This window comes from Hemitrygon akajei, chromosome 19, assembly GCF_048418815.1.
Source record: "Hemitrygon akajei chromosome 19, sHemAka1.3, whole genome shotgun sequence".
In the NCBI taxonomy this organism is placed as follows: Eukaryota; Metazoa; Chordata; class Chondrichthyes; order Myliobatiformes; family Dasyatidae; genus Hemitrygon; species Hemitrygon akajei.
In genome coordinates, this window is record NC_133142.1 from 65,234,598 (window position 1) to 65,252,912 (window position 18,315).

Here is an 18,315-nt window from a genome sequence, read left to right on the forward strand (position 1 = left end):
AGCCGCGGGGTCGGGGTCAGGGAGTGGGGTAAGGGGCTGCTACATAGGCAACAACTTGCTCTCCATGTCATACTGCCCTGGCTTACGTATCACATTGACAGCTCGAATGCAACATCTACGGTTGGCCCCAACCAACAGAGGGCCTCGACGGAAAACTTACAGTGGTTGTAAGGAGAGGTTCTGAGAGCTTGAGCAAAGGGAAGGGGTTTTACAGAGGGCCTTTAGCAGAGAGATAGAGACCCTGAGGGGCAGATCTTGGGCCTGGAAGCACTGCCACCATTGAAGTTGCCAGAAGAATGCGCAACAGGCTGGAGTTACGGAATGCCAAGTTCAGTAGAAGGCCAACAACATGGCAAAATTCAGAGATGTGAATGGGAATTTTAACCCAATGGCTTTGACAAAGGAAAGAATCGATATCTGTATGGTGAGTGAAAGCAGTAGATTGGGCATCATGGTCTTGGACAAAATCAATTTAACAAAGCTTGCAGGTTTGGAGTCTAGCTGAGAGAGCTTTAAAGAAGAGGGATCAGGAGATGATAAGGGATTGGGGGGGTGGGAATGAGTGTTTGGCACTGGAAAGACATAGGCAAAATGGACTTGAAATTAGGAAGACCAGCATGTGGGTTGATCAACTGTAAGTTATTGATTAATATTACATCTCAGGTGGACAGCTCCTCTTAGCCTTATGAAGCCTGGCTGAGGCTTTAATAAGCATTGGTCAGACTGCACTTGGGGTATTGTGAATAGTTTTGGATCCCTTTTATTGGAGAAGATGTTTTGGCATTGGAGAAGGTCCAGAAGAGGTTCATGACAATGAACCCAGGATTGAAAGGGTTAATATAAGGGAACTACTTGATGGATCTGGGCCTGTATTCACTGGATAGAAAGAAGAGGGGTGGGAGAAGTCTCACTGAAACCTAGAAAACCATCAAATATTGAAAGGCCTAGATGGACTAGATGTGGAAAGTATGTTTCCTATAGTGGAAGAGTCTAGGACCAGAGAGCATAGCCATGAAATAAAAGGATGTCCCTTTAGAGAGAGATTAGGAGAAACTTCTTCAGCCAGAGGGTAATTAATATGTGGAATTCACTGTCACAGGCAACTAAGGACACCAAGTTATCGGGTATATTTAAAGCAGAGGTTAATAGGTTCTTGATTAGTAAGGGTGTCAAAGGTTACAGGGAGAAGGCAGAAGAATTGGGTTGAGAGGGGTAATAAATCAGCCATGGTGGAACAGCAAAGCAGACTCAATGGGCTAAATGGCCTAGTCTGCTCTATGTCTTACAGTCTCAACATTCTTGCACAATCATGTTTTATGAATTACTCTGTCAACAGACAATACTTGCATAAAACTTTTGCAAATACTGTAGCTCCTGGGAATTGAGAACAGGACAGTTTTGCATTCTGTTTGCTCCCGGGCTCCTGTCTCTCCATGGAACCTGACTGCTTAAAGTTACGTTTGTCATGTTTGTAACATACCATGCTGCTAATGCTAAAAGCTCATTTGCTTGGCACTTTTACCCTGTATCTGTATGCTTATGATGATAAACAAGCTGGACCAGGAGAACTTACCATCAGTTCTACAGTTATGCCACTCAGGGGCTTGAGCTGTGTTATTTTTTTCTCTTTATGTTTTTCTGAAATTGTTACCAAACGTGTTACGTGCAATGCACTGTGTCCTGCTGGTAATGTGCTTTGCGCCTTGACCCCAGAGGAACTGTTTTGTTTGGCTATATTCACACATAGATGAATATTAGCTAGACTTGAACTTGAACTTGCACCAGGAAAAAAAACGCCAGTGCACACTAATCACTTGAAGCCTTTTATGAAGTGGTTCAAGAATTAATCTAAAATAGGCTAGACTTAATTCATGAAATTAATTTCTCAAAACTTATGAGACAAAGAAAGAGCAGAAAGAAACCGAACTAGAAAAAAAAGTTGTCATTTTCTGTAATTAACTGAAGGTACATTTTTTTCAAATTCCATTCATAAAATGAATCTTGTAAAGTTTGTTAAACACACCACCGGGCTGGGGAATGGGAGGATTAAATTGTAGAATTGGTGTGGCACAGAAGGAGATTGTTCAGCCCATTAACACAATGCCAGTTCTCACAATCCCAACAGCCCCATTCACACACATGCTTTCACTTGTGCCCTGCAACTGTATTTATTACAGTGAGCAGTTAATTCATTACCATTTTGGTTTTCTCTCAAAATACCCAGTTCCTACCTGTGTTCCAGTTATAAACAGCAAGGAGTTGTTCAATTGTGCGACTTTTTGGGAAACAGGATCTGATTCGCTCAGGCTGAAGTTCGCATGTAGATAAAAGGACCTTTGAACAATCACCTACAAGGAGTGAGGAATCAGAAAACATTTAAGGGGAATCCACTCTTCCCTGAACATAGTAATTCAAAAACACATGTGGAAGTTGCAGTGAGGCAAGGGTTAAAGACAGTGTCCAGGCAAGAATAGCCTGGGGCAATTGTAGACAAGTGAGACCACCAAAGACACCTCTGCTTATGACAGAAAAAAATGGCTCGATTAAGTGTGGCAGTTTGTACTCAAGCCAGATGAGTGAGGCCTCTTCAGTGAGACTTTTCCAGAAATGTCTTCCTAAAACATAGCTTCTTTCTACACAATAAGGGACATTTGAGATTACATGGGATGTGAAAGGAACCAAACAACTAAGGCTCTGTCTTTGCTGACTTCAAAGTATCATCCTGTCCCACTCTTCCAGTTTCACCTGCCACCTACTATCTCGTAATCTTCCTCCCCTTCCCCCAACTACTGATACTGATTTCTCCTCTTTCTTTCCAGTCCTGAAGAAGCGTCTCAGCCTGAATTGTTGACTGTTTACTCTTTTCCATAGATGCTGCCTGACCTGCTGAGTTCCTCCAGCATTTTGTGTGTGTTGCTTTGGATTTCCAGTGTCTGCAGATTTCTCATGTTTGTAAAATGAAAGGATTGCTTGAGTCATAAAAGAGTGTATGTTCTGGGCCCAGTTATTTTATGTACTTTATTTATCTTATTATCAGCATTGACACCATATGATTAAATTCTGTTACCATGACTGAAAAAACAGCACTGAACAACATGCATACTTGGAACATGTTCAATACTTAGTCTAAACAAAAGAGATTTTGCAGATGCTGGAAATATTGAGCAACACTCACAAAATGCTTAAGGAACTCAGCAAATCAGACAGCATCTATGGTGAGAAATAAAGAGTCGACATTTTGGACCAAAAACCTCAATCAGCACTAGAAAGGAAGGAGGCAGAATCTGGAATAATGTGGGGGGAGGAAGAGGAAGTACAGCTAGCATGTGATAGGTGAGATCAGGCAAGGGTGATGCTGGGTGGGGTGGGAGGTGACAGGTGGAGGTGGTAAAGGGCTGAAGAAGGAATCTAATAGGAGAGGACAGAGTAGATGAAGGCCTCCATTAGTCTCGATAGACCATGGATTTGCATCTTGGAAAGTTTCCAGGGCACAAGGTTTTTTTTTATTATGGAAGACCGGCAGTTGCCCAAGCTGCAAGTCTCCCCTCTCCTGCCCCCAATGTTGTCCAAGGGAAGGACATTAGGACCCATACAGCTTGGCACCGGTGTCGTCACAGAGTACTCCTCAAGGACATACATGCAGCCTCAGCCAAGGCTCGAACTAGCGACCTTCAGATAACTAGGTGAACGCCTTAACCACTTGGCCACGCGCCAACACAAAGAGGACAGAGTACCAGGGAAAGAAAGGGGAGGAGGAGGGGAACCAAAGAGAGGTGATGGGCAGATGGAAAGGGAACCAGTAGACAATACTCAGTTTACACTTGACGGTTTTGTTTGGATAGAATTTGCAGCACGTCAGTCTTATTAGGCATATTCTAAAGTCTAAAGATCACAATGCTAATTTATTACGTAACATTTATACGGTCATACAGTTTTACAACACAGAAACAGGTGTTTCAGTCCATCTTGTCTATGGTGAGCTGAGCTCATTCTATTTGCTTGTCTTTGGACCATATCCTTCTAAACCTTTCCATGTAGCGGTCTAAATGTCTTGTTATTGTAGCCTCATTTGATACACTTCCACCATTTGTGTGAAGATATTGCTCTGCTGACCCCATTTAAAACATTTCCCTCTTGCTTTAAATCTATGCCCTCTAGTTTTAGACTCCCCTACCCTGGGGAAAAAGGCAGGGATGATCCATCCCTCATAATTTTATCATCCTCTGTAAGATCACCTCTCAGTGTCCTACACCCCAGATATACAGGATAAAACAACCCTGGTGATATTAATAGTTTTTCCAATGAGAGATAATTATTATTTAAAAATTGTTAAATTTATAGTTGAGTTCCGGTAGAACTTCCCAGGCACTTGCCACTCTTTGTGCATCACCACGATGAAAGACTGAAAGACTGTATGGGTTGAAATAAAGAACAAAATAAACAGACGCTCACAGCATAGAGAGAGGAGGTGCAGCGACTAACAGACTGGTGCAGAGCTAACAACCCGTCTCTGAATGTGAACAAAACAAAAGAGATGGTTGTTGACTTCAGGAGAGCATGGAGCGACCACTCCCCACTGAACATCGACGACTCCTCCGTTGAGATTGTTAAGAGCACCAAATTTCTTGGTGTTCACCTGGCAGAGAATCTCACCTAGCCCTCAACACCAGCTCCATAGCCTAGAAAGCTCTGCAGTATCTCTACTTTCTGCAAAGGCTGAGAAAAATCCATCTCCCACACCCCATCCTCATCACATTCTACAGAGGTTGTACCGAGAGCATCCTGAGCAGCTGCATCACTGCCTGGTTCGGAAATTGCACCATCCTGGATCACAAGACTCTGCAGCAGATAGTGAGGTCAGCTGAGAAGATCATTGGGGTCTCTCTTCCCGCTATTACAGACGTTTACATCACATGCTGCACCCGCAAAGCTAATAGTATTGTGAAGGACCCCACACCCCTCACACAAACTCTTCTCTGTCCTGCCATCTGGCAAAAGGTACCGAAGCATTCGGGCTCTCATGACCAGACTGTGCAACAGTTTCTTCCCCCAAGCTATCAGACTCCTCAGTACTCAGTCTAGACTGACATCTCCATCATTTATTATTATATTGTAATTTGTCCTCTACTGTGCCTGTTGTCTTGTTTATTAAATATTGTACTGCTCTGCACTGTTTTGTGCACTTTATGTAGTCCTGTGCAGGTCTGTAGTCTAGTGCATTTCTTATGTTCTTTTATGTAGTCTAGTGTAGCCTTGTGCTGTCTCACATAGTCTAGTGTAGTATTGTGTTGTTTCATGTAGCACCAGAGTCCTGGAGGAATGTTGTTTTGTTTTTACTGTGTACTGTACCAGCAGTTTATGGGCGAAATGACAGTAAACTTGACTTGATTTGAAATTCTCCACAATAACTACAAGAGGACATTTGCCCTCGTCAGAAATCCACCAACAAATGTACTCATTTGTGTTAGATCATATTGTTTAGTTCTTAGATTAGAGAATTTAATTGTTATTTTTCATTGCAGTTAAACAATTAATTAGCTGCTTGTATTTAAATAGTTCTAATATGCATAATAACAATTTAATATTCTACAAGTGGCCGTACAAAATATAATTCTAGAAAGCTTCTTTGCTCTGCATTATTCAAATAAGTGCTTTCTCATTAGTTAGCTTGGTATTGTGGTCTTTGAATAATAGCTTTCTAATTGGTTATTTCTTATTTATAAATTTGAATGGAATTTTCCTTATCTCTGAGGTATTAAGCAGCTGTTCTATGCTAGGTGCCATCTTAATCTTTGCTCTCCCTTCACTTAGTAGACCTCAATCACTGTCTGTTCACATTTCCTCTGTTCTATTGTAGGTTTTTGCAAATAAAAATGATGTGAAGCATTTTATATTTAAAAAATGCCGTAACAGCCAATTTATTGTACTCTAAACACTGAACACAAAGCATGGTAAAAACTCTGCATAATTATGTCATTACGTCACACCAGCCTCTTAAAGTGAAACCCCAACTCAATGACAGTGGTTGTGAATTATTTACATTTCCCTGCACTATCAAATCCTAATAAAACCATCATGGTGCAACAAGTTTTGTGCCTCACACCCAGCCCTGAGACACCAGGCAAGGTCATTTAATTTCAAGCATTGGTTTACTGAGCATTACAGAATGTTCCTCTGGTGCTTCCTGCTCCTTGCCTCTTCCTTCCCCTTTTCCCACCCATGATTCTCTGCTCCCTGCCCTCTTCCACTCTCAGTCCACAATGGAGACCCATGTCAGAATCAGGTTTATCATCACTCACATATATTTTCTCTTGCGGCGGTAGTACAGTGCAATATATAAAATTACTACAGTACTGTGCAGAAGTCTTAGGCTCCATAGCTACATATATGTGCCTCAGACTTTTACACAGTAATATAAATGAGATAGCTTACATATTTATATTTATTGTGTTTTTATTATTATTATTGTGGTCTTTCTCTTAGTGTTTTTACTGTACTGCATTGGATCCAGAGTAATAATTATTTTGTTCCCCTTTCACTTGTGTCCCGGAAATGATATTCAGCAATCTTGATCTTGATCTTAATTGATCTAATGTCACTGTAAATGGTTTTGCTTTGAAATTTTAAAATCACATGTATGAGAACTTTTGTTTAAATCATGCAAGCGTAACAAAAGGGATAATAAATCAGCCATGATGGAATGGCAGAACTTGATGGGCTGAATGGCCTAATTCTGATCCTATGCCGTATGGCCTTATGGTTTAAGGCAGCGGTGGCTAACCTTTTACATTCCAGGTGTCCATTTTTTCACGCATGAGTTCAGATGTGCCATACAACTCTTGTACCCCCATTTAATTCTTGTAAAAATGTTAATATAGACATATCAAGCATTTTTACTTGATACATTGATTTAATATAAAAACAAGATAAACATTACTTACCTTAATGAGACTTTTGAGTGTTTTGATTTTGCTAAGCTTTTAATGTTTGGAGTTAAATTAGTTACTGAGAGCAGCAGAGAATTCTTCAAATTTGAATCAGTCAATCATGACCTCGTTTTGATTTTAATCAATTTCATGGCTGAAAATGCTTGTTCACATCTGTACGTTGCTTCTAAGTGACAGATATAACTCTGGGCAAATTTTCTTAGTTCTGGAAAATGTTCACAAGGTAATGATCACCAGAAATTAATCATGTCAGAAGCATTTGAGACTGAGGGAAGCTCATCAATTTTCCTGTTCAATAATGAATTTGTTTTCAAGTCAATAAGTTCCATTTGTATGTTACTAGGCAACTTCATGATTTTTTGTTCACTAAGCGAAAATGGGTTTATAAATGCAAGTATGCAGTCTTCTTCTTTAGCAAAATCACGAAAATGAATTTTTCAAATGACTCTTGCAATAACCTGATTTTTTCAATATATTTTTAAAATTGCCATTATCTTCAGCACATTCACTCTGCTCTTTTAAGTGTGGAAACTGGCTCAAATCATCATTTTCTAACTGAGAGGTGAACAGTTCTAACTTCATCTTGAATGCAGCTAGGAAACGATTTGTTCTTGCCCTGGAGTTTCATTGGTAACATCAACTAAAAATGCTAAATCAAATAGCCAATTGTTATCACATAAAAGGGCTCTTTCCTCAGGCAGCTCATTTTTCTCTGCTAGAAAACTATGAACAGTGTTTTTCAGTTTCTAAATCTACTCAGACCTGTCCTCTAGAAATCCAGAGCACCTCACAATGGAGGACAAGATCGCCATATTCCAAATCTAACATTTCACAATAATCTCTGAATTCTCGTCTGTTTAATCCTCTTGCTCTAATTTTATTCACACATTTCACAACCAGTAACATAACATGCTGCAAATTTAAAGTTTTTCCACATAGTGGCTCTTGGTGTATAATGCAGTGATATTTTAGTAGAGGGCGACCTAAAAAGTTTTCAAGCAAAGTTGTAGACCCAGCGGCTTTACCTATCATTGACGCCGCTCTGTCAGTACAAATGCCAGTGAGTTTACTAGAATCTAGTCATAGATTTTCTAGGCATGATTTTACTTCATCAAATATATCTGATCCTCTTGTTTTTCTATGAAGCAACTCAAGATCGGTAAGTTCTTCAAAGACGCTAAAATTGTCATCAGTTCTTCTTATAAAAGTGCTTAACTGGGCTACATCACATATGTCAGCAGCAGAAAAGAAAGTACAAGCATGGACAAGGTCTTTCAGTTGCTCAGGTACATCATGACAGAGTTCTTCGGTGTGTCTCATAACTGTTTGCTTTGACAGAGCAATTTCATCTACTTTCCTTTTGCTGTTTTTATCACCAAGACATTTTGCAAATATTTGGAGGCAAGGCTTAGCAATTTCTTCTCCATCAGAGAAAGGCGTCCATTTTTTGGACAATGCTAAAGCAATTTAGTAGGATGCTTCTGTCATCGCCAAACTTTCACAATTTCTTTTAACAAATATATTTTGTCTTCTTTTGATTTCTTCCTTTTTCTTAATCACATATTCTTTCTGTAACTGAGACCCAAGCACTAGCTTCAGTTTTCCTTCTGTTTCAGTCTGATGTGTTTTATAGTGTCAAGTAAGATCATGTCTTCTATTATGTGAGAAAGTGTTTTCACAAACAATGCACAACATTTTTCCAGATGGACCTGCTATAAGTAAGAACTCATTTTCCCACTGTTCATTGAATTCACGCTTACTATCACTTTCTGCTTTTCTTTTGCACTGTGATGGGTAACTGAATGTAAAAACAAGGCTTAATTTTCAAAAAAGTACAAAACTGCAAATGTTCACAAAGGACGAACAAAGCACAACTCCGTAGCGCACGAGTGTCAATTGTAAACTGACTGGCAAAAACCTGCGACGCACCGCTGGTGCAGTATCGAACAAGTATCAAACGTGTATTGAACAGTTATGAAACGACTACAGAACAAAAGTCCTTCTTTCCTAGTTTGACTCATTGAACATCTTTTTAAATTGAAAACAGATTAATGTGAAAGAAGATAACACTCACCAAAAGATGTGCACGAAATAATAAAATCACTAAAAATAAGTGCTAAGTTTTAGATTTATTCTCAGTAAATCCCATTTCTAGCTCTAAGCTACTTAAATTCCTGTTCTAGATTTTTTCTCTACAAATAGGTTTTTGATTAATACTTTTTGCATGAGTAAGCTTACTTTTTTATTATTATCACTGGGGTGCAATGCGTCACTTCTAATCATCCAATGTACCACTTTTGAAGCATGCACCATAGGTTGGCCATCCCTGGTCTAAAGACCTAGATAAAGCATGAGGACCAGAGGGCACAGGCTCAGAATAGAGGAACGTCCATTTTGAATAGAGATGAGGAGGAATTTCTTCAGCCAGAGTGTAGTGAATCTGTGGAACTCAGTGTCACAGATGGCTGTGGAGGCTAAACCATTGGGTATGTTTCAATCAGAGACTGATAGGGCCTTGATTAGTCAGGGCATCAAAGGTTATGGGGAGAAGCAGGAGAATGGGATTGGGAGTGATAATAAATCAGCCATGATGGAATGGTGGAGCAGACTCAATGAGCCAAATGGCCTAATTCTGTTCCTATGTCTTATTATTCAACTACTAACCGAACCACAACAGTCAGAATAGTAGGACTCTTCCTCTCTTGTGGCAGTTTGAACATCAAATCCCTCACATTGTTTGATTGTGTGCAATAAAGGGCTATGCCTGGATTGTCAGAGGCTGGTTTTAATGCTTTGATGGCCTGGTTTCCTGTCTAACCGTTATACCGCTGTTGCTCACCACCTGCCTTCCCTGCTTCCTGGACAGCCTCGCCTGCTGAGTGTGTGCAGTCTTCTTCAGTGAGAATAATGTTTTTGACTCTCTTGATTCTATTTTATCCTCCTATATATGGAAAAATAAATGTCCTCATTTAAATAAAATTCATCTTCAAAAATCTAAGAAGTCTGGAGCTTTATCCTTACCTAATTTTAGGTTTTATTACTGGGCAGTTAATATATGATATCTTACATTTTGGCTATATTATATTAATCGTGCAGTCTATCCAGTATGGGTCTCTTCAGAAGCTAACCCTGTTAATCAATTTTTTATTACTTCTCTTCTTGGATCCTCACTTCATTTGTAAGTAAACTAACTGATAATTTAATAGTTAAACATACTCTGAGGATCTGGATACAATTTAGAAAACACTTTGGTTTATGGAGATTTTCCCTTTCAAGTCCCATTTATTCTAATTTTTTTTTTAACCCTCCATGACTGATTTAGTTGTTAAAGAATGGGACAGGTTGGGTATTAAATGTTTTTGGGATCTGTTTGTTGGAGGAAACCTTTTTTCATTTGAGCAATTGTCAGCTAAATAGAGCTTACCCAAAATTCACTTTTTTAGATATTAACAATCAAAGATATTTTAAGATCTCAATTATGCACATTTCCTATAAGCTCAGATAAGAACTTACTAGACATAATTTTTAGTTTGACACTTTTTCATAATGGTTCAATCATCATATGTTACTAGAGATGAGAGATGTTCCTTTAGACAAAACTAAGAATCTCTGGGAACAAGATTTACAGATATCAATATCTGAGGAAACTTGGAATGAAAATTTCAAATTGGTTAATACTTCATCGCTATGTGCTTGTCATTCCCTCATACAATTTAAGGTAGTACATAGAGCTCATATGATTAAGGATAAGCTACACAAATAAAAAGCTGGTGAAACGCAGCGGACCAGGCAACATCTATAGGAAGAAGCACAGTCGACGTTTCGGGCCAAGACCCTTCATCAGGACTTTCAGTTAGTCCTGACGAAGGGTCTTGGCCCAAAACGTCGACTGTGCTTCTTCCTATAAATGCTGCCTGGCCTGCTGCGTTCCACTAGCATTTTGTGTGTGTTGCTTGAATTTCCAGCATCTGCAGATTTCCTCGTGTAAGGATAAGCTATCTTGTTTTTATTCGGATACATCTCCCTACTGTGACAGATGTAATAATGGAGAAGCTTCATTAATTCATATGTTTTGGATTTGTCCGAACCTTGAAAAATATTGGAAGTTTTTCAAGCTTTTTCCTTACTTTTTAAAGTCAATTTTAAGCCTAACCCTCTGATGGCCCTATTCGGTGTTGTTGCAGGACAAGATATTAAGCTGAAGGCATCTGATTTACATATTTTGGCCTTTACCTCTCTAATAGCTCGGAGGACGCTTTTGTTTAAATGGAAAAATGTTTTTCCTCCTACTCATGCTCAATGGTTATGTGACGTTATGTCATGTTTAGATTTAGAGAAGATTCGTTGTTCAATTTCTGAATCTCGTCAAGACTTTCAAACATTGTGGAGACCTTTTCTGAATTATTTTCAAAACCTTCAATTCGTTGTTTAAACTCAGATGTTGGCTATTGTTAATTTTTCTTATATGAGAAGGTATTTACCTTCTTTACTCCTTAATAAACAGCTTCGGTATTGGTAGGGGTTAGATACTTTTTTTTGTAATTAGTATACTTCAATATAACTATTGATTAATTTACATGAATACGGGGTAATGAGATTGTTATTATGAACAAACACTGTAATTGGTAGATTTTTAAATCTTTTTTGACCTTTTATATACTCTTTCTTGTACTCTGTATTCTTCTATGTAGAAACGAATATAAATATTGGAAAAAGGAATAATGTGTTGGGGAAGTGGGTATCCATCGTTGGCATAACATATGTGCTGAATTATCTGGGGTGCTGTGCCATACTACCCACATACCCCTCACCCCCACCTATCCCTTCCCTCCTCTCTTGTCAGCCAGTGTGTGGCTGGACTCCAAGTACTACTTCAGAAGGAAATGAGGCAACTTTGAAGCCATTTCCTTGTCTAGTCTGGTTTCTCACTGCTCATTGCTAAAGAAAGCTCGATGCAACTACCTTTGTAAGTCAGTGTTCAACTAAACGACACAACTTTAGATATCTCTTTCCCTGAGACCACTGATATCTCTGCGCTGGTGCATAGTCTTTGCCTGGAAAATCCCTCCCCTCCATTGAGCACATCTACAAAGAGCGTTGCCACAAAAAAGCAGCATCCATCATCAAGGACTCACACCTTCAAGGCCATCCTCTCTTCTGACAGCTACCATCGGCCTCAGGGTCCCACACCACCAGGTTCAGGAACAGTTGTTACCCATTAGCCATCAGGCTCCTGAACCAGCATGGATCATTTCACTCACTTCAGCACTGAACTTATCATCGAACACAACCTCTGTGTTCATTTTCAAAGACTCTACAACTAATGTTCTCAGTAATATTTATTTATTTATTATTGCTCATTTCTTTTTGTACATGCATAATCTGTTAGTCTTTGTTTGTGTGTAGATTTTCATTGATTCTATTCTACTTCTTTGTTCTACTGTGAATACATGTAAGAACAAGAATCTAAGTGTAGTATTTGGTAACATACAATATACCTACTTTGATCATAAATTCAGATTCCTTCTTGTCCAGCACTTTACCTCCTCCCCCCCCCCCCCCAACCTGGCTTCACCTATTACCCTCTAGCTATCCTCTCTACACTCCCCCACCTTTTTATTCTGGCATTCTCCCCCAACCTTTCCAGTCCTTAAGAAGGGTTGCAGTCCAAAATATCAACTGTTTATTCATTTCCATGGATGCTGCTTGACCTGCTGAGTTCCTCCAGCGTTTTGTGTGTGTTGCTCTGGATTTACAACTTCTGCAGAATTTCTTGTGTTTATTACCCCCTTACAATGACACTTCCTTTCTCTTGACGACCTTGGAGGGATAATTAGACATGCCAGACCTTTATATGGGAGCAGGGAAGTCCTCCTGGGAGACCCAGTGCAAAACAGGGAAGGAAGTCCTTTCAGGAGACCCATACTGGCTTCCTAACATTGTTTCACTCCTTTTCACCTTGGCTTCCCATGGATTAACCTCTAGTTTCTGTTTACTCTCTTTACAATTGTGTTCTACATAAAATGCATCAGCGCCCATCATACCATTCCCTTGTCCTCTTATCTTGTTTTGCCATTACCTGAATCACAGCCCTCAACTGCCAGTCAGCAAAACTGGCTGAGTCTCTACCTTGATAAATCCTTCTCCAGTTACTGTTCACTACACCCAGCGATCCATCATTAACTATCTGCACCAGCCTGTAGCTCCTTCACTGGTTCCACTACATTTTTGCAGTTATTTTCCAACAGGAAGTGAATCTGGCAGAAAAATTTAACTCTGAATTCACAAGCCACCTGTGGTCAACGTAACTTGAGCTGTCGGGAACTGTAGAGGAGGTTTGACCCAAACACAGAACAAAAACTACATTATTTACTTTTAATAATAAAGTGCATAATAACAAGCCACAAGGGGCCACAAAATGAAAGAGAACAGATACTAAACACAACTAGACAACAAGGTAACTGAAGGCTAGAAGCAGCTGGCTGACTGGTTCATATGAGTGAACAAGGACTGTGAATGAGAGCCGGGTTTAAATAGGCTGTAGTTAATGAGTTGGAAACAATGACAGGTGACTCCTGTTAACTGGGAGGAGACTGGGAGTTGCTTGCCTGTTCAGGACTGATACCAGCTAATAATTTTCAATAGAGTCACCTCAACCAGTCTCTGTACAATGCCGGATAAGTAAGAGATTCAATTATTACAAGTAAACCACAATTTCCCTGGTACCTTTAATGTACCATTAAAGGTACATGTTTAAGGATGTACCTTAAACAGAGGAACATCAGAACAGCAGGGCAAGGGCCAACTTGAGCCTGCACTCAAGAAGAACATGGTACATTGTGTACAGTTCTGGTCACTGAATTATAGGAAAGATGTCAACAAAATAGAGAGAGTACAGAGGAGATTTACTAGAATGTTACCTGAGTTTCAGCACCTAAGTTACAGAGAAAGGTTGAACAAGTTAGGTCTTTATTCTTTGGAGCGTAGAAGGTTGAGGGGGGACTTGATAGAGGTATTTAAAATTATGAGGGGGATAGATAGAGTTGACATGGATAGGCTTTTTCCATTGAGAGTAGGGGAGATTCAAACAAGAGGACATGAGTTGAGAGTTAGGGAGCAGAAGTTTAGGGGCAACACGAGGGGGAATTTCTTTACTCAGAGAGTGGTAGCTGTGTGGAACAAGCTTCCAGTAGAAGTGGTAGAGGCAGATTCAATATTGTCATTTAAAGTCAAATTGGATAGGTATATGGACAGGAAAGGAATGGAGGGTTATGGGTTGAGTGCAGGTCGGTGGGACTAGGTGAGAGTAAGTGTTTGGCACGGACTAGAAGGGCTGAGATGGCCTGTTTCTGTGCTGTAATTGTTATATGGTTATATGGCTGATTTACCTCAGAACTTAACTCTCTTTTGTGTCACTTCCCCATCACCCTCATTTCTCCAGTTTTTCACCAGCTCTTCACAAGTCTACATGGTAGCATCACATTTAGCTCAATCGTTTACTACAGTAGCAAATCACCGATCCGGAGTCAAATTCTACTGCTGTCTGTAAGGAGTTTATTTGTTCTCCCTGTGCTCCAGTAGAGTGAGTGAGCTGAGGGTATTCTATATTGGTGATGTCAGCATGGGGACACTTGCAGTCAGCACCCAGTGTGATCCTCAGACAGTGGAAGTCATTAATGCAAAATAATGCATTTCACTGTATGTTTTGATGTATTTGTGACAAACAAAATTGATCTTTCTTTTTTAGAAAAATATCCAGATATCCACCATCAATAAATGATTAAGTCTTTCCAACAATTTCCTAGCTGCCTCCAATTTCCCATGGGATGCCTTTGACCTTCGCTACAAACAGCTTCTCTATCACACAATGTTTAACTGCGTCCGAACACAAGAGTTTACTTTCAGGATGCCTTCAAGGGTGAACTCGAAGTGGCACAGCTCGATGGAAATGATAACATTTTCCCATTTCGGCCAGCTACAGCTGAGAACCACAACTGCATCCAAGGTCTGGGCATTGAATAACTATGTTTTTATGCAGCTGAACTATCTATCATTGTTTAAAACCGATGGAAATAATGCCAACTGTAGCTGGCACACTATCCTCGCAAGGCATCCTCGGTGGAAATGAGGCTGGCTTTCCGGGCTATTAGCGTATTTTTTAAAAAAAAACAAGAAGGTTTTCGACTCCCGATGCTGACCATCTTGCTGGAAAATGTACAGTCTTTGGTAAATAAGATTGAAGATCTCAGAGTTACGTTGCTGTATCAGAGGGACATTAGGACCACTAATGTCCTTTATTTCATAGAATCCTACTTAAACCCTTCCTTACCAGATGCAGCAATTAAATTCATGGGGTCACTATACAATGTCAAGTTAGAACTGTTGAGTCTCTCAAAATCAGAGGTGTGGGCATATGCCTCCTGAACAACTCCACTTGGTGGACAAATGTGTCAGTGATGTCTCAATCCTGTTCACCAGACCAGGAATACCTCTCAATAAAGTGTTGTCCACCTTACCTGCCGCAGGAGATTTCTGCGATCATTTTGGTTGCAATGTACATTCCACCTCAGGCCAATGTCAAACAGACTCTAGACAAACAGATCACTTGTAGTACAGAGGAAACAACACACTGGACCACTGTTACACTAAGATCAAGAATGCCTACTGTGCTAATCCATGCCCTCACTTCAGAAAGTCTGATCACTTGGCTGTACTTCTACTCCTTGTGTATAGGCAGAGACTGAAGACTGCAGCACCAGCAGTGAGGACTAAGAATGTATGGACAAGGGAAGCACAGGAGAGCTTACAGGACTGCTTTGAGTCAGTGGACTAGACGACATTCGGGGAGTCATCTTCAAGTCTGGATAAATATGCCGCTGTTGGTACTGACTTCATTAAATCCTGCGCAGATGAGTCAGTGCCTACAAAAACTTGCTATACGTTCCCAAACCAAAAGCCACAGATGAACCTGGAGGTTCGTTGTCTGCTGAGGGCTAGAGCTGTGGCGTTTATGACTAGCGACCCAGGTCTGTACAACAAAACAAAGTTTGACTCATGGAGGGCTATTTCAAGAGCTAAGAAACAATTCCAAGCGATGTTGGAGACTACAATTGTGAAGATCCCTGCTGGGCCCAGTTACCCTGTGATTTCTGTCTCAGGGATGACGTTGGGCTGTCTTTCAGGATGGTGAACCCTTGCAAGGCAGCAGGCCCCAATGGAGTACCTAGTCATCATCATCAGGTGCCATGGCCAGTTTGAGCTTTGACTGCCATGGCCCACACACTCCTGTTTCGGGTCAAGTGGATCAATTCACTGGTATTCATTTCCAGTTCTCTGGCTGCTGTCTCCATCATCATTTGTCTTTGCCTTCCTCTCGCTTTCTTCCCTTCAATCTTTCCCATAATTACCATGCATTCTAACTCCTCTTTCCTAATCACATGTCCAGTGAAGTTACGTTGCCTTTTCAAGATCTCATACATTATTTCCCTTTTTGTGCTTGCTCTGTTCATGACATCCTCGTTAAATATTCGTTTCATCCATGATATTCTTTGCATCCTCCTCAAAAACCACATCTCTGTTGCTCAGTTTGTTTCCTCATGATACTAGATATTGTCCAACATCCTGAGCCATATAACATAACTGGATAAATGTAACATTTCAGTTCTCTGAGGTGGGTTGTCTTGCCTAGTTTAGTGTTGGTCAGTATATTCTTCATTCTCGTAAAGGTGTCTTTTGCCATCCCTATTCTTCCTTTGATGTCCATGTCTCACCTGCCATCTGATGTCACCCAGCTTCCTAAGTAGCAAAAGTTCTGTACACGTTTTATGTCTTCCCCGTTTATTCTCAGCCTGCAGACAGGATTCTCCTTTTTGGGTATCTCCATACATTCTGTCTTTTTGCAATTGATAGATAGAACCATTTTTGCACTTGATAGATAGAACCATTTTTGCACTTTCTTCAACAACTATATCAATTAAGTTTTTTAGTTCTTCCTCCATACTTGCAATTAACGCAGTGTCTTCCGCATATCTGAAATTATTGATGTTTTCACCACCAACTTTGATTCCCAAGATGTCTCTTTTTTTTTTACCTAGTAAGGCTCTGAAAACTTGTGCCAACCAACTGGCTGGTGTACTCAAAGGCATTTTCAATCTCTCACTGCTATGGGAAGAAGTTGCCATCTGCATCAAAAGGGCAACAATTTGCCCAAGAGGAGCAGTGTGATCACTCTTAATAACTATTATTCAGTGCACTCACATCTATGGAGATGAAGTGCTTTGAGAGGTTGGTCATGGTTAGAATCAACTCCTGCCTCAGCAAGGACCTGGACCCATTGCAATTTGCCTATCACCACAATAGTCTATGACAGACACAATCTCAATGGCTCTTCACGCAGCCTTAGATCATCTGGACAATGTGTCCAGGAGCTCTTCATTTACTATAGCTCAGTGTTTAACACCCTCAGTCCTACAATCTGATCAAAAATATACAGTACCTGGGCCTCTGTACTTCCAACTGGATCCTTGATTTTCTTACTGGAAGACCACAATCTGTCTGGATTGGAAATAACATCTCCACCTCACTGACCATCAACACTAGTGCACCTCAGAGATGTGTGCTTAGCCCACTGCTCTATACTCTCTCTATGCCCATGACAGTGTAGCTACGCATAGCTCAAAAGCCATCTATAAATTTGCTGATAATACAACCATTGTTGGCAGTATCTCAGATGGAGATGAGAGGGTGTACAGGAGTGAGATATATCAACTAGTTGAGTGGTGTTGCAGCAACAACCTTGCATTCAACAACAGTAAAACCCAAGAGCTGACTGTGGACTTCAGAAAGCGTAAGATGGGGGAACACAAACCAATCCTCATAGAGGGATCAGAAGTGGAAAAAGTGAGCAATTTCAAGTTTCTGGGTGTCAATATCTCTGAGAATCTAACCTGGTCCAAACATATTGATGCAGCCATAAAAAGGCAAGACAGCAGCTATATTTCATTGAGAGTTTGAGGAGATTTGGGTTGTCACCTAAAACACTCAAAAACAGTGAAGAGCATTCTAACTGGCTGCATATGGGGGTAGGGTGTTACTGCACAAGATCAAAAGAAGCTACAGAAAGTTGTAAAATTGGTCAGCTCTATCTTGGGTACTAACCTCTATAGTATCCAAGAAATTTTCAGGGTGCGGTGCCTCAGAAAGGCGGCATCCATTATTAAGACCCCCACCACCCAGGACATGCACTCTTCTCATTGTTACTGTCAGGTAGGAGGTACAGAAGCCTGAAGGCACATAGTCAGCGATTCAGGAACAGCTTCTTTCCCTCTGCCATCCAACTGCTAAATGGACATTGAATCCATGAACACTA

The 18,315-nt window shown here is 40.4% G+C and overlaps 1 protein-coding gene across 1 annotated transcript in view; it reads right to left on the reverse strand.

The window, feature by feature from the left end:
- The window catches only part of mst1rb (macrophage stimulating 1 receptor b), a 263,381-nt gene that overhangs the window by 118,439 nt on the left and 126,627 nt on the right, over positions 1-18,315 (reverse strand). Inside the window, exon 5 of the mRNA XM_073072657.1 lies at positions 2,232-2,348. Within this exon, the coding sequence (XP_072928758.1) occupies positions 2,232-2,348 (117 nt within the window). The remainder of the gene's footprint in view (positions 1-2,231; positions 2,349-18,315) is intronic.